The sequence below is a fragment of the Chelonia mydas genome, chromosome 1, assembly GCF_015237465.2.
Source record: "Chelonia mydas isolate rCheMyd1 chromosome 1, rCheMyd1.pri.v2, whole genome shotgun sequence".
Classification (NCBI taxonomy): domain Eukaryota; kingdom Metazoa; phylum Chordata; order Testudines; family Cheloniidae; genus Chelonia; species Chelonia mydas.
The window spans coordinates 163491352-163505233 of NC_057849.1; the positions used below are offsets into that span (position 1 = coordinate 163491352).

The 13882-nt window shown below is 39.9% G+C and overlaps 2 protein-coding genes across 2 annotated transcripts; both read left to right on the forward strand.

The window, feature by feature from the left end:
- Positions 1-406: 406 nt before the first annotated feature.
- Positions 407-1084, forward strand: LOC102935044 (claudin-8-like). Its single transcript, XM_007070717.3, has one exon. It carries the CDS (start codon positions 407-409, stop codon positions 1082-1084), a length of 678 nt encoding a protein of 225 aa, XP_007070779.1.
- An 11023-nt stretch (positions 1085-12107) lies between these two features.
- LOC102938800 (claudin-8-like) lies at positions 12108-12776 on the forward strand. Its single transcript, XM_007070735.4, has one exon. It carries the CDS (start codon positions 12108-12110, stop codon positions 12774-12776), a length of 669 nt encoding a protein of 222 aa, XP_007070797.2.
- Positions 12777-13882: the final 1106 nt, after the last annotated feature.

Here is a 13882-nt window from a genome sequence, read left to right on the forward strand (position 1 = left end):
TGCGTCCTCTCATTACAAAGACCGGCTTATTTCCCTGGCACATGTAAAAAACGTTTATACAATAAGTGAGGGTTAAATTTGGGGATTTTCTAGAAGGAAAGCAGAACATATTTATCCTCAGTGTCTTTTGCTGGTTTAGACAAACCCAGCCCTGTCTGGTCTTTTATTGGCTTTGAAAGCTGTTACACCTGATTGGTCAGTTTACCTGTTTGAGTCAGTGGAATTTTAAAGACAATGAAATGCAGCTAAGTACTAGCCAGCATACACCAGATTTAAGCTGGTTTGAAGTAACAGAGACTACCTATTTAAAAGCTTTTTGGCACAATCAAGATCTATTTTGGAGGAGCATCTCTTCAAACAAAACTGCTTTAAGAACTTGTTGTCCTGCCTTGTCTCAGACGGAAATATGGCCAGTAGTGCACTGCAGATTGTTGGACTGGTAGTTGGAGGCATTGGCTTAGTTGGGACTTTTGCAATCACTGGCATGCCTCAATGGAGAGTAACTGCCTTCATTGAAAACAACATTATAGTATTTGAGACCATTTGGGAAGGACTATGGATGCACTGCATCAGACAAGCCAACATCAGGATGCAGTGCAAAGTCTACGACTCCCTCTTGGCACTTTCACCTGATCTACAGGCATCCAGAGGACTGATGTGTTCTGCTTCAGCACTCTCATTTCTTGCTTTTATAATAGCCATTATGGGCATGAAGTGCACACAGTGCACTGGGAACAACAAGCAAACCAAGGGTCACATTCTGCTGGCAGCTGGAGTCCTCTTCATCCTATCTGGTATTGTTGTGTTCATCCCAGTGTGTTGGGTTGCCAATACCATCATCAGAGACTTCTACAATCCAGTTGTCAATGTAGCACAAAAACGAGAACTTGGGGAGGCCCTCTACATAGGCTGGGTATCTGCATTCTGTCTCATCTCCGGGGGAGCAATATTCTGTTGCTTCTGCCGTTGTAATGAGAAAGCCAGAAACTACAGGTTCTCAGCGCCTTCACATCATACATCTTACAAAACTCATCATATGCAAAGGAAAACTGAAAGCTCATATTCCAAAAGTCAGTATGTCTAGTTGCTTCTTGGTCTTTTAGCTCAGCAAGTCAGTCTTTGTGAACGGACTTCAATGTTCACACTGAACTACAAGTAGGTCAGAGGAAACTTTATTTGTATTTCATACCTTAACTATAGTAGCCATCCTTAAATTCATAGACTATGGTTAAATCTATGAACTCTATCATAGCTAATACTGCAACACAGACAGACAATGTATTATGAAGTTTTATCATGGGGGGGGGGTGGGGGGAGAAATCACACCTTTATCTTTTTAGGTGTTTTAAAGTTTCAATTTGCTTTAAAAACATTTAGCATCCATGTAAAAGTGAATGTTTAATTTCTTTTTAATAGTTATTTGGAACAGGTTTTGTGTTTATTTGGGGGCTATGTTTCATATGGCAAATATTACAAAGGGGCTTAAATTAATCTATTGTGATATAAAATACAGATGGATTGCTGGGAAGAAATGGAGCAAACCCATTTTTTTCTGGACATGGGGGAATAAGGCTGAATAAAAATAATAAAGTACTTGTTTAAAAGAACAACAATAGCTAAGGGATTAATACATTGTAAATGAAGGGTAATGTGAAGAATTAGCTCAGCAGTGAGAGGGAGGTCAAAATGTTTGAAAAATGTCCCTTATTTCAGAATGAAAATTTCAGGGTAGACACACTGCTCTATATTTACCTAGAAATACTTTTACTGTAAAATAATATCTATTTTGAGATGGTGAAAGGTCAGACTGGTTTGTTTTCAAAAGTGACAGTATTCTACAATGATTCCTCTAAGCACGACAATTTACAACATGGTTATAACAATGTTCTGGATCTTTACTGTACAATACGGTCTTTTTTTAATATGGGTATTTAATACAGCCCTCATACTGCAGTGACTCCTGTGTGGGAAGACTCCATCTGCACGAAGTCCCACTGATTTCAATGCAGAGGTCTGCTCGTGTGCAATTTAGTGCAGAACTAGAGCCTGAAGGGGTAAAAAGAAGGATGTTTCAGTGTTTTATTCTACTGTTCATTCGCAAAATGCAAACAAGATTTCTAATAATGTGACTGTATACCCCCTTATGGAAAATAAGGGAATAAGAATGAATCCAATAGAAACTAGATAGGGTCTATAGAAGTTACCCTAAAATCCCTACTGAAATTAACAGAGAATGGTAGATGTTTTTAACCCAGCGGAGAGGGTGATCTCCTGGCCCCACTAAAATTAGTGGGATGTTTATCTTTGACTATAGTGGGACCAGAATTTCGCCTGTGGAGTGTGAGATCCCTGTTTTACAATTTGGATTGGTTTAAATATTCTGTGGAAAGGTTATAATACAACCCTGTTTGTATTATCGTTCTCTACCCTTAGGATATTTCTAGCTGAAAAATATCAGGCACCAAATTCTTCTTTAATTTACACAGGTACAACTTCCATTGAGCTAAAGAAATCCAAATCCTCATACTGGTTTAGAATGGTCTATTTACAGTTTTAGGTTATGTCTTTTAAGCTATGTCTAAATACACATATTTCTATTTTGCCTCATTATTTTTAAAGGTGATTCCTGACTATGTACATACATGATATGCGCAATACATGTGCACTGCATATGTTATACTGTACAGCTTGCCTGTATTTCTATTACACAGTTTTGTTTATATTTGCAAACCTTCTCTTATTTGTGGGAAAGGGCTGTTGTGCTGATTTACTGCACTATGTGAATGTTGTTCTCTGCAGAATGCATAGCTTCAAACTTTCATGTATTTTGTAAAAAAGTATTATGTCTTTCTGCGTTAGCACCTTGTTCTTACACATTCACCCATTCTGTTTCATGGGTTGTACCAATGAGTATAATAAAATCATTTGTTGAGTTTGCCCCTTTTAATTAGGACGCAAGGTCCTACTCAAGAGGGTGTATATATTCATGTACTGTAATTATTTACACTATCATGTGACATAAGTGGTGCATACAGTAATTATCTATTAAAGTAAGAATCTTAAATGCAACAAACAGATAAGTAACTTTTTGCTTGCAATACAAAAATGTTTGTATACTTAGTATGCTCATTACAGTTATTTATAGTACTGTATATAACATTTATTTGTGGCAGCACAAAACATTCCAGGCACTGTACAAATAGACATAAAAAGGCACAGAGATTTTCAAAAATGCTTACAAGATTTGGGAGTGCAAGTCTCATCAATGGGACTTTAATGCTTTTGAACTTCTCCCAGAGAATCCCTACATCAAAGCGGATTACTATATAAGTATCTATACGCTATTTGCCCCCCACCCCACGTACAACAATATTTATCATGTATTCAGGATAACCAAAACAAACCATTTCAGTTCTGAAGAGAAAAAAGTCTGTTCATTTAAAACAAATCTTTGGCAGTCTGGCCAGACGCCCTCACAGAAGGGAATATATCCAGACATACTTGTGAACCAACTGTATTAGGAATGAAATTACTCCCATCCACAGGAGACTGCTTCCTCAGTCAGAAGACCCCTACATTCCAAGAGGACAGCAACAGATTGCAAAACCTGACTGCCCTGTTCTTAATGCAACATTAAGTTTTATTTTACGTAAATGTAGCTAAGTGTTAAAAAGCCTGAGCTTAACGTATGGAAATGCAAAAAAGAGTTGAAAATCAGAACAAAGTTGTGTGAGCTGAGCTCATACTTCTATAAACTTAAGCCAAGATTTTCCAAAAGAGGTGCCTAAATTCATGTTTAATCTCAGCTCTTTTGAAAATCAGGGACTTCTTTAGAAACTTAATTATGTATTTCAGGCACCAGTGTTTTTAAAATCTTGGTCTTAATTAATAATGGTCTCAAAACTAGGGCTAGTCAAACATTTTCCATCAAAACTTCAGTGGAAATGTTTGACTTTTTGTCAGAAAGAGGAAAACTAGAAAACTGAAACTTTATAGCAAAAAGGTGAAAAATTTTATTCTGAATTGTTGCCACAATAACTCAGGGGAGCTGTAGTTTGGGTGACTCTTGCCCCTCTACAGACCAGACTCTTGAGCTGGACTACAATTCCCATGATTCACCACAGCCATAGGACTTCTATGAGGCACCGTAGTGGCTTGGAAAGTGGAGAGAACCATGCTGCATCATGGGATATGTAGTCTACACTGAGAGACTGGGACACACTAGGTCAGCATATCTGAATCAAATTTTTTGTTTTTTAACAAAGTTTTGGTTCCTGATTTTTTGGCAGAAAAGTCTAAATTTTATGCGGAACCCCCCCCCCCAATTTTCCAACCAGCTCTACTTGAAACACCAAAACACCTTTTCCTCACTCAAAACATTTGGATAAAAGTTATAACAAATACACTTAAAATAATTTTGCTTCATTGTTTTTCAGATTTGAAATACAAACTCCATACAGCTTTACTGGTAAACTTTCAGGTACTCTATCCTATAATAGCATATGCTTTACTGTTTATAGATTGAAGAGATTATTTAGGAAATAGGATGCTTGACACCTATGAACAAAATTCCTGGCTCACCTCTGCCCTGCACCTTGTACATTTATTTATGTCAGTGTAAAGTGGGAATAGAACATTACCAAATCTGTTGGCTAGCATTTGAGGCCTACTTTGCATTGGTATAAAGGACTACACAAAGTGCCAGATGATGGAGAATAGGGCCTCTTTTGGCTCAGGTGAGTGAAGGTTTAAGATTTCATTCAATGATTTATGATTCAATAAATAAGTCCTTGTCTATACTGAGGGTTTTCTGAAATTCTCCCACTGTTGCTCTAGTGGTGGAAAAGTCCCACTGATGCACCCACTATTATACACTTTTTAGATTAGATCACACAGATTAGAGCTAGATGACAAGTGGTAAAATTGCTGGTGACAGGTGTGTACTAGTAACCCCAGCAGCAGAGCTGTAGTTTCAGAAAATCCTTTTCGTGCACATAGCCATGTTTGAAGCAGAACCATAATGGGTTACTAACAGCCAACTGAATAAGTTTAATTTTATCTCTTTATATAGATGCACAGGCACAACTGTACACCCGAGTCTCAATCATGTGGTACCTTGCAATTCTGTATATGAACAAGTTACCCAACGTATATTGGGAAGTTACCAACTTTCTACAAACCTATTAAGATCACCTGTATATAAAGGGCTGGATAAGCTGTAAAACAGTCTGGACTACGCTCAATACCTGTCCAAGCTTTTCAGTGCATGAGGTGTATTTATGTGTAAACACACACACACACACACAGATTGCTTGCCTCTTCTTCCTCTCCCCACAGACTATACAAGAGTCAGTCACAACAATCTGGCTCAAAATGTTTTGTTGTGTGATGACAGATTTAGGATACCCTTTCATTTTATAAACAAAACAGATTACTCTGGCACAGTGGTATATAACGTACCTAAAATAAACTAAACTAAAGACATCTCTTAAATGCTCCTCCTCCACCAGATGGACATATAGAAGAATATTTTCCTGCAATACCCTCAGATCTGTAGCCTCCCTTGTGGGAGGCTTGTCATGCAGCAACTGAAATGACCACAAAGATTGCTTGTGCAAATAAATTAAACATACAAGATCATCATCATTTAAATTAACATTGAAGAAGAGTTGGCTAAATAATAATACCTTTAAGCTCTTTGAGCTGCTGTACTGAAATATATTTCAGTAAGTGCCTTGATTGGAAGACAGTACTTATAGGGATAATTTCATTGCACCAGCCAATTTGTGTCTGTGATATAGAATCATTCCTAGATAAAGGTAGTTTCTTGGAATTATGACGTTATACACAGCAGGTAAAAGGTAATGTGAGCAACAAAGTTTCCCTTAGAATGGCCCTGTCCCTTTCCTTCCCAGATATCCCTGGAGAAGAGGGTTGTTGGGACCAGAAGAGTTGTTCCCTTATACAACTTCAGACTCTGTATGCCTGCAAGCTTTCACACACTTTGCTTATGACAATGGGCCTTTTGAGGGACATAGACTCCTTTCAGATACATGTATTCCTTTGTCCTCATTCTCATTCCCATGCCATGTTCTGTCACACAAGATGATGCAATGGCACTTCACCAAATGATGTCAGCACCCACGACAACATGCAAGTAACAGAACCAGTGAGGACTCCTCTCCCTCTATTCTGATATATTTAAGCTGCTACAAATAAAAATCCCCAGGACCACCCTCCTTCCATTTTCTGGTTAATCTTTTCTACTTTTCTCTCACTTTCCTAACGCTATACACAACACTAATAATTAGTTGCGACTCAGACACCATATCTTTCTTCTCCCCTAATGATTTCAGATGTTAAGTATTATATTCTGTGGTATAGTCTGCAAAAATCAAGGCAATTTCAAAGTGACAGATGCCATGGATGATAAAGTATCAGATTCAGATTCCAGCACAGTACACTGTGTGCTGCTATCTGGTACCACTAAAGGACCAGGAATGTCATGGAAATGTTTCTTTGTTGACTCCAGGGTACCCAATGCTGATTAATTCTTTTGTTCCCATTCAACGTACAAGGGTTTGCTACTAGCAGACTGGCTTGCCAGTGTGAACCATCACATGCAATACAGGAAACCTGTGTAAGGTCATGGAAGAAGGAGCCCATATTTGCCACTTTGAGAAACCACAGATAAAGCAGGACTCAATTAGGTGTCTCATTCTAGAGAACAAATAGGGCCAAGTACCCAACCAATGTGGATGCACTGGGTTCAGGATCAAACAGAAGCACACTTAGTCACAAATAGTATACCCAGCTTTGGATCCAACAGGTTCATACAGATTACGGGAGCACTAACAGATCCAGTGCCAAAGCCAAACTAGCTTGCCGTTGCTGCGAAATGCTGTTGCTTCAGGTTCCAGCACCAGCACAAAGTCCATAGTGTTTTGTGCTAGTTGTTTAGCCTGTGCCATCACGACATGACTGGCACAGCCAGTGCAATTATGTACTGTAACGTTCTGATCCGTGAGTAAAACGGTCTTATTTTATCACAGAAAATTTCAGTTAATTAGTCTCACATCATTTCATGCAGTACTAGTCTGACTGTATACATTGCTGCTAATTCTCATAAAACCACTCAATATTGCCGTGCAGGTTCTCCCTCATTTTATTTTCAACAGCAGAATGTGAATTGTTCAATCAACATATTCTCAAAATGTATATTGTAGTTACTTTCCTACCTTTAAGTGTTATCTGTGCCGACCATCACCAGAATCCTTTGCAAAAAGAAAAGGAGTACTTGTGGCACCTTAGAGACTAACCAATTTATTTGAGCATGAGCTTTCGTGAGCTACAGCTCACTTCATCGGATGCATACTGTGGAAGTTGCAGAAGACATTATTATATACACAGACACCATGAAACAATACCTCCTCCCACCCCACTCTCCTGCTGGTAATAGCTTATCTAAAGTGATCATCAAGATGGGCCATTTCCAGCACAAATCCAGGTTTTCTCACCCTCCGCCCCCCCACAGACAAACTCACTCTCTTGCTGGTAATAGCCCATCCAAAGTGACCACTCTCTTCACAATGTGTATGCTAATCAAGGTGGGCCATTTCCTGCAGGAATCCAGGTTCTCTCACCCCCTCACCCCCCCTGCAAAAACCACACACACAAACTCACTCTCCTGCTGGTAATAGCCTATCCAAAGTGACCACTCTCCTTACAATAGGTTCCTGGATTAGTGGTTCTGTTGTGTGGTATGTGGTTGTTGGTGAGTATTCGCTTCAGGTTGGGGGGCTGTCTGTAGGCAAGGACCATACCAACAACCACATACCACACAACAAAACCACTAACCCAGGAACCTATTCTTGCAACAAAGCCCGTTGCCAACTGTGCCCACATATCTATTCAGGGGACACCATCACAGGGCCTAATAACATCAGCCACACTATCAGAGGCTCGTTCACCTGCACATCCACCAATGTGATATATGCCATCATGTGCCAGCAATGCCCCTCTGCCATGTACATTGGTCAAACTGGACAGTCTCTACGTAAAAGAATAAATGGACACAAATCAGATGTCAAGAATTATAACATTCATAAGCCAGTCGGAGAACACTTCAATCTCTCTGGTCACGCAATCAGAGACATGAAGGTTGCTATCTTACAACAAAAAAACTTCAAATCCAGAGTCCAGCGAGAAACTGCTGAATTGGAATTCATTTGCAAATTGGATACTATTAATTTAGGCTTAAATAGAGACTGGGAGTGACTAAGTCATTATGCAAGGTAGCCTATTTCCCCTTGTTTTTTCCTACCCCCCGCCCCCGGCCTTCTGGTTAAACTTGGATTTATGCTGGAAGTGGCCCACCTTGATTGTCATGCACATTGTGGGGAGAGTGGTCAGTTTGGATGAGCTATTGCCAGCAGGAGAGTGAGTTTGTGTGTGGGGGGGGGGGGGGGTGGTGGTGAGAAAACCTGGATTTGTGCTGGAAATGGCCCACCTTGATTTTCATGCACGTTGTAAGGAGAGTGGTCACTTTGGATAGGCTATTACCAGCAGGAGAGTGAGTTTGTGTGTGTGGTTTTTGCAGGGGGGGTGAGGGGGTGAGAGAACCTGGATTCCTGCAGGAAATGGCCCACCTTGATTAGCATACACATTGTGAAGAGAGTGGTCACTTTGGATGGGCTATTACCAGCAAGAGAGTGAGTTTGTCTGTGGGGGGGCGGAGGGTGAGAAAACCTGGATTTGTGCTGGAAATGGCCCATCTTGATGATCACTTTAGATAAGCTATTACCAGCAGGAGAGTAGGGTGGGAGGAGGTATTGTTTCATGGTGTCTGTGTATATAATAATGTCTTCTGCAACTTCCACAGTATGCATCCGATGAAGTGAGCTGTAGCTCACGAAAGCTCATGCTCAAATAAATTGGTTAGTCTCTAAGGTGCCACAAGTACTCCTTTTCTTTTTGCGAATACAGACTAACACGGCTGTTACTCTGAAACCTGTCAGAATCCTTTGGTCTTCTGTTCTAAAGCAGTAAGATGGGATGTCTTCTAACATATCTACCTTTACGAGGACCTTTGCTCTCCACACTTAAATACCAAGGTGACAGGTGCCTCATAAAATGCCTAAAATAGATTAGACTAGAAAGATCTCAAAGGTATCGAATATTTTGTCCAGGGCACAAAGGGATCATCCCACAACTGTCGGAATGGGTCTGGCCTTGGGAATTCTGAGAATCCCATTTCCATTACCATTTTTTGATAGCATTTTTGTTTTTAGGTGTGTTAATGAGAGAAGAAGAAGGGGGGAAAAAGACACACAGAGTTCATGTAATTAATTATTACACCTCTTAGGATGCTATCTATGGTTAGGTTCCAGTTCAGCTATTTGTATGCATGTACTGAACAACACCTAGTCTCTCTCCTCCCACTTTTTGCTTTTCCTTTATTCCTTTCATTCCCACAAGGTTCAACTAACAATAATTATCCTATCATTGGACAGTACGTAAGTATAGTTGGTGTGGTAACATCTGTTTTACACACATACAGTGTGATGTCATCTTCTTTAGGTGGTAATAATCTAGAAAAAGCATTCAAATACTTAAGATGTTTTGGATGTAATGGCTACACAAAATGGCATGTGATACATTACTCCCAGAAAAACTTGAGAAAAATGTATGTCCCACACAAGTCATATTCTGATCACCAGAGTGTAGTTTTATGCATGACCTCAACAGCTGACCCTCCAAAATCACAAGATTGTAACACTTACTTTAGGACAATTCCAGTAGATATGTTATCAGGGCACTGGGCATGATAAGTCATAGAGTTGGGTATCTACTAGGTTGGCTGAAACTTTTTGAATAACCATTTCCCCCCCAGAAATAGCCTTTTAATACCAGTGTTGATATTGTCAAGAAAAATGTTGATATTTTTGAAAAAGAAAAAGATTGTTCTATTTCCAAGTCTGTAAATTTTTGACTTTTTTGGTGATAAAATAAAACTCAAGATCTAAAGATCTATTGTATAAGCAGAGAAGCAGTAAAGAAACCAAGATCCAAGCTTATTAATGCAGGCTCCATATCTAGGCCTCTATTCAGAAAATCCATCTCTGAGAAAGTAGTATCGTGCTTGAAATTAGAGCCGGTGTCGTTTAATGCTCCATGTACAAGACTGGGAAGCAGCAATCTGGCTCCTACATCTGACCTCTAGCCTTAGCTTTGACACCCCTCTCTCCCTCTGAGGCTTTTTAATGTCCCTGCCTCACCTTCCACATCTGTAGAATAGGGACAGTAAGTCTCATCTACCTCATAGGCCTGTTGTGAGAATTAGAGTATGTTCAAAAAATGCTCAGAACTTCAAGAGCACTATACAGGTGTTAAACATTGTATCTCCATCAAGGAGGTTTTAGGTCACCCTGCGGTTCCTGCTGCTGGACTCAAAATTATTTGGCCAGTGCCCCCTACAGACTTAACACATAGGTACGTAATACCCGTTTTCAATGCTCTGCTCACTTTACAAAGCACTATTTCCAGCCCCTCCTTGGTCTGTTAAAGTGGTAGGCGGAGAGAGTTTTTTCCCTTATAAGCCAGTGAAGGCAAAATCATTTTATTATGGATTTTATCCTTAAATACTTTATAAACACCTTTGGCTGTAACTAAATTTAAAAAATAAATATAAAATCAAGGAATGCATTTGATCATTCACACATATATAAAGCTGACAACTCAACAATTATTACAGATCGCTTTTAGACAGCACTTTATGGGCCAGATCCTCAGGTGGTGTGCATTGGCCTAGTTCCACTGCCTTCCGTGGATACACTAATCTAAAACCAGCTGAGGATCTGGCCATGTATATCAAAGAGCTGAATTAACACAAACTAATTAATCGCCACAAGACCCAAGTGTAGCTACATATTATCAACTCCAGTCAGGGATGGGAAAATGAAAGAATAAGAGAGGTTAAACCCCACGCCCAAGGCAAACTAGTCCACTGGCAAGATTACAGCTCAGGAGACCTGGCTCATAGTCCTCTGAGAAGTCCAAGTTACATATTGTAGGAGGTATCCATATCCACTAATCCATCCTGTCAGTGCTGTCCACTCAGAGCACAGGCAAGCACTATAATATGAATGAATAATTAGTGCCTCGTTATTTTGTTGGAGAGCTTTTCTCCCATGCTAGTGTCCACTAGAAGAAGTTATTGTAACAGAATACACTCACCTGCTAGTAGGAAGTCACAGAGAGGTTATTTCCTGTCAGTGGCCTTTCCTTTGAGACTCAAATGAAAAAGCTATGAAATGATGCCAGCTACTTGTTTTGATGTCCTTATAAATTATGCATCTGTTTAAGTAAAGCTTTGATGTTGATTACAGCATTTTAGCCTACTGTACCTAATTCCATGATTATACTTTTACATTGATCAAAACCAGGAGTCATGGTTAAAGAACTACAGTAAGTACCTGTTAGTTTTTATTTTGGGGTTTGTTTTTGTTTGTTTGTTTTTAAATCAGATGTTTTTCATCTAGGGAAGAGCAAAAAGCATGTAAGCCCCACCTTAAATGCAATTCTAGCTTTCATCATAGAAATAATTGTACTCATCTGAGTTATGCAATATTTTACATGACAGAAATTAAGTCCTGCGCTGACACCTCATGTTCTACGTTTCAACACAGATGCAGTTTTGCTGTGTAATAATTAACTCCGTAATTAGCTTTCTATAATGGGGACCCTGACGCATACTTAATAATAACATCACTAAGGAGCAATGAAGTCAAGTATGATATTCCTAGATACACCCTATCTAGCCTCTCATTGGCTGGAAAGCTGTTGGGCCTGATTGTGAAGTGCTCTAGTCAGAGGTCTTTCAAATATCAAAGCAGATAAATAGCAGGTCCTTCTACTCAGTCAGCAATGGACTGCTGCCTATTTGAACTTCAGAAATACAAACGGAAACTGCTTCAGAGTCACTTTGGCACACAAGCAAACTATTACAGGAAAAAGTCTTTGCTGCTCTCGATTTTATCTCCAAGAAACCCTGCTTTGGAAACAATTTCCTGTGGACTATTTTTTGGTGCACCTGTCTCAGAAGGAATATGGCTTCTTGGCCACTGCAAATCACAGGCCTAATACTTGGAGGCATCGGCATGATTGGGACTTTTGCAATCACTGCCATGCCTCAGTGGAGAGTGTCTGCTTTCACTGAAGGTAACATTGTGGTGTTTGAGAACATTTGGGAAGGACTATGGATGAATTGCATCTATCAAGTCAACATCAAGATGCAGTGTAAATTCTATAGCACCGTACTGGTACTCCCACCTATTTTAGAAGTATCCAGAGGACTGATGTGTTTTGCCGTGATGCTATCCGTTGTTGCCTTTCTGACAGCCATTATTGGCATGAAGTGCACTGTGTGTGTTGGGGATAACAAGCAAGTCAGGAGTAACATTCTGCTGGCAGCTGGGATCATTTTTATCCTTACTGGGATTCTAATTTTGATACCTGTGTCTTGGACTGCCAGCAACATCATTGGAGACTTCTATAATCCAGCAGTTCATGCAGGATTGAAACGAGACTTGGGAGCTGCCCTGTACTTAGGCTGGGTGAGCTCAGCATTTCTCCTGATTGGAGGAGCATTATTTTGTAGTTTTTATAGGTGTGCTGACAAACCCAGAACATGGAGGTATTCATCACATTCCTGCCATAGACCACACAAGTTTGAGCATGTGGAAATGAAACCCCCAACCAAGCACGCTTACGTTTAGCTGTTTTGTGATCATTTTGATTTGTACTGTTGGACATTAATGCCTATTTTGAATTGTAAGTGGCTAAAGTAGGAACTGTTTGGTTCATTTGTAATTTAGCTATATATTTTTTGTTATTATTTTTTATCATTAGGCTTGGAAGGACTAGATTTTTGTCAGTACATGTCAGTAAACGTCCATTTCACCACACACACACAAACCAATGAAAAGAATATGTCCATCAGTAATCATCAAAATTTGCAGATAGGGAAAGAAAGAAAAATGCCACTTGAGAATGTATTAGAGTTTGATTTGAAGATATTTGCTTTGTATGTTCTGACATATGATATTGACAATTTGTTTTAATGTTATAAAACTAACTCTTTGAACCCCCATGTCTACTGTCCTTAGTAATTATTGTCTGACTCACTCTATTGTCTGACACCGTCTTTGGTGCCTCCAGGCATGGCTGCTGACAGTTTATGTTCTGAGCAGAGAGGTCTTGAACAAGCAAATCTTAGTCCCTCAGAACATTCTAGCATTGTTTACCTGGTGGGAAACCAAAGAAACTCTGTGCGTAGGGGTCCCCTTTGATCCTCCATCTACCACAAAGTCACTCATTATGAATGCCTCTCTACTGGGCTGGGGAGTGCACCTGGAGAGCCATGTGGCTCAGGGCTTTTGTATTCTGCTGGAGTCCAAACTGTGCACCAGTCTCTTTGAACTTTAAACAGTGCCCAAAGCCCGCAAAATATTTTTACCTTTCATCCATACTATGCATGTCAGAGTTATGACTATGGGGTGTACGATAAACAAGGAAGAGCAAGGTGGAGGCAATCAAACTCTGGAATTGGTGCATCGGACATCAGATCACCCTTTTGGCTGTGCACCATCTGGGAGCAATGAACACATTTGCAGACTGCCTCAGCAGGAATTTCCACAAGAATAACAAACGGGAGCGCCAATTCTCAGTGGTAAAGGATATTTTGCTCTGCTCAAAGTTTTGCCTTGACTGGAAGGATAATAACTGCAGCATGGGGCCTAGAGAGTGTGGGGGAGGGGAAATGGAGGATTCCTGGGGTTCTGGCATGAATTGTGGAGGACCTTTCTAAAAGACTTGCTTTTCA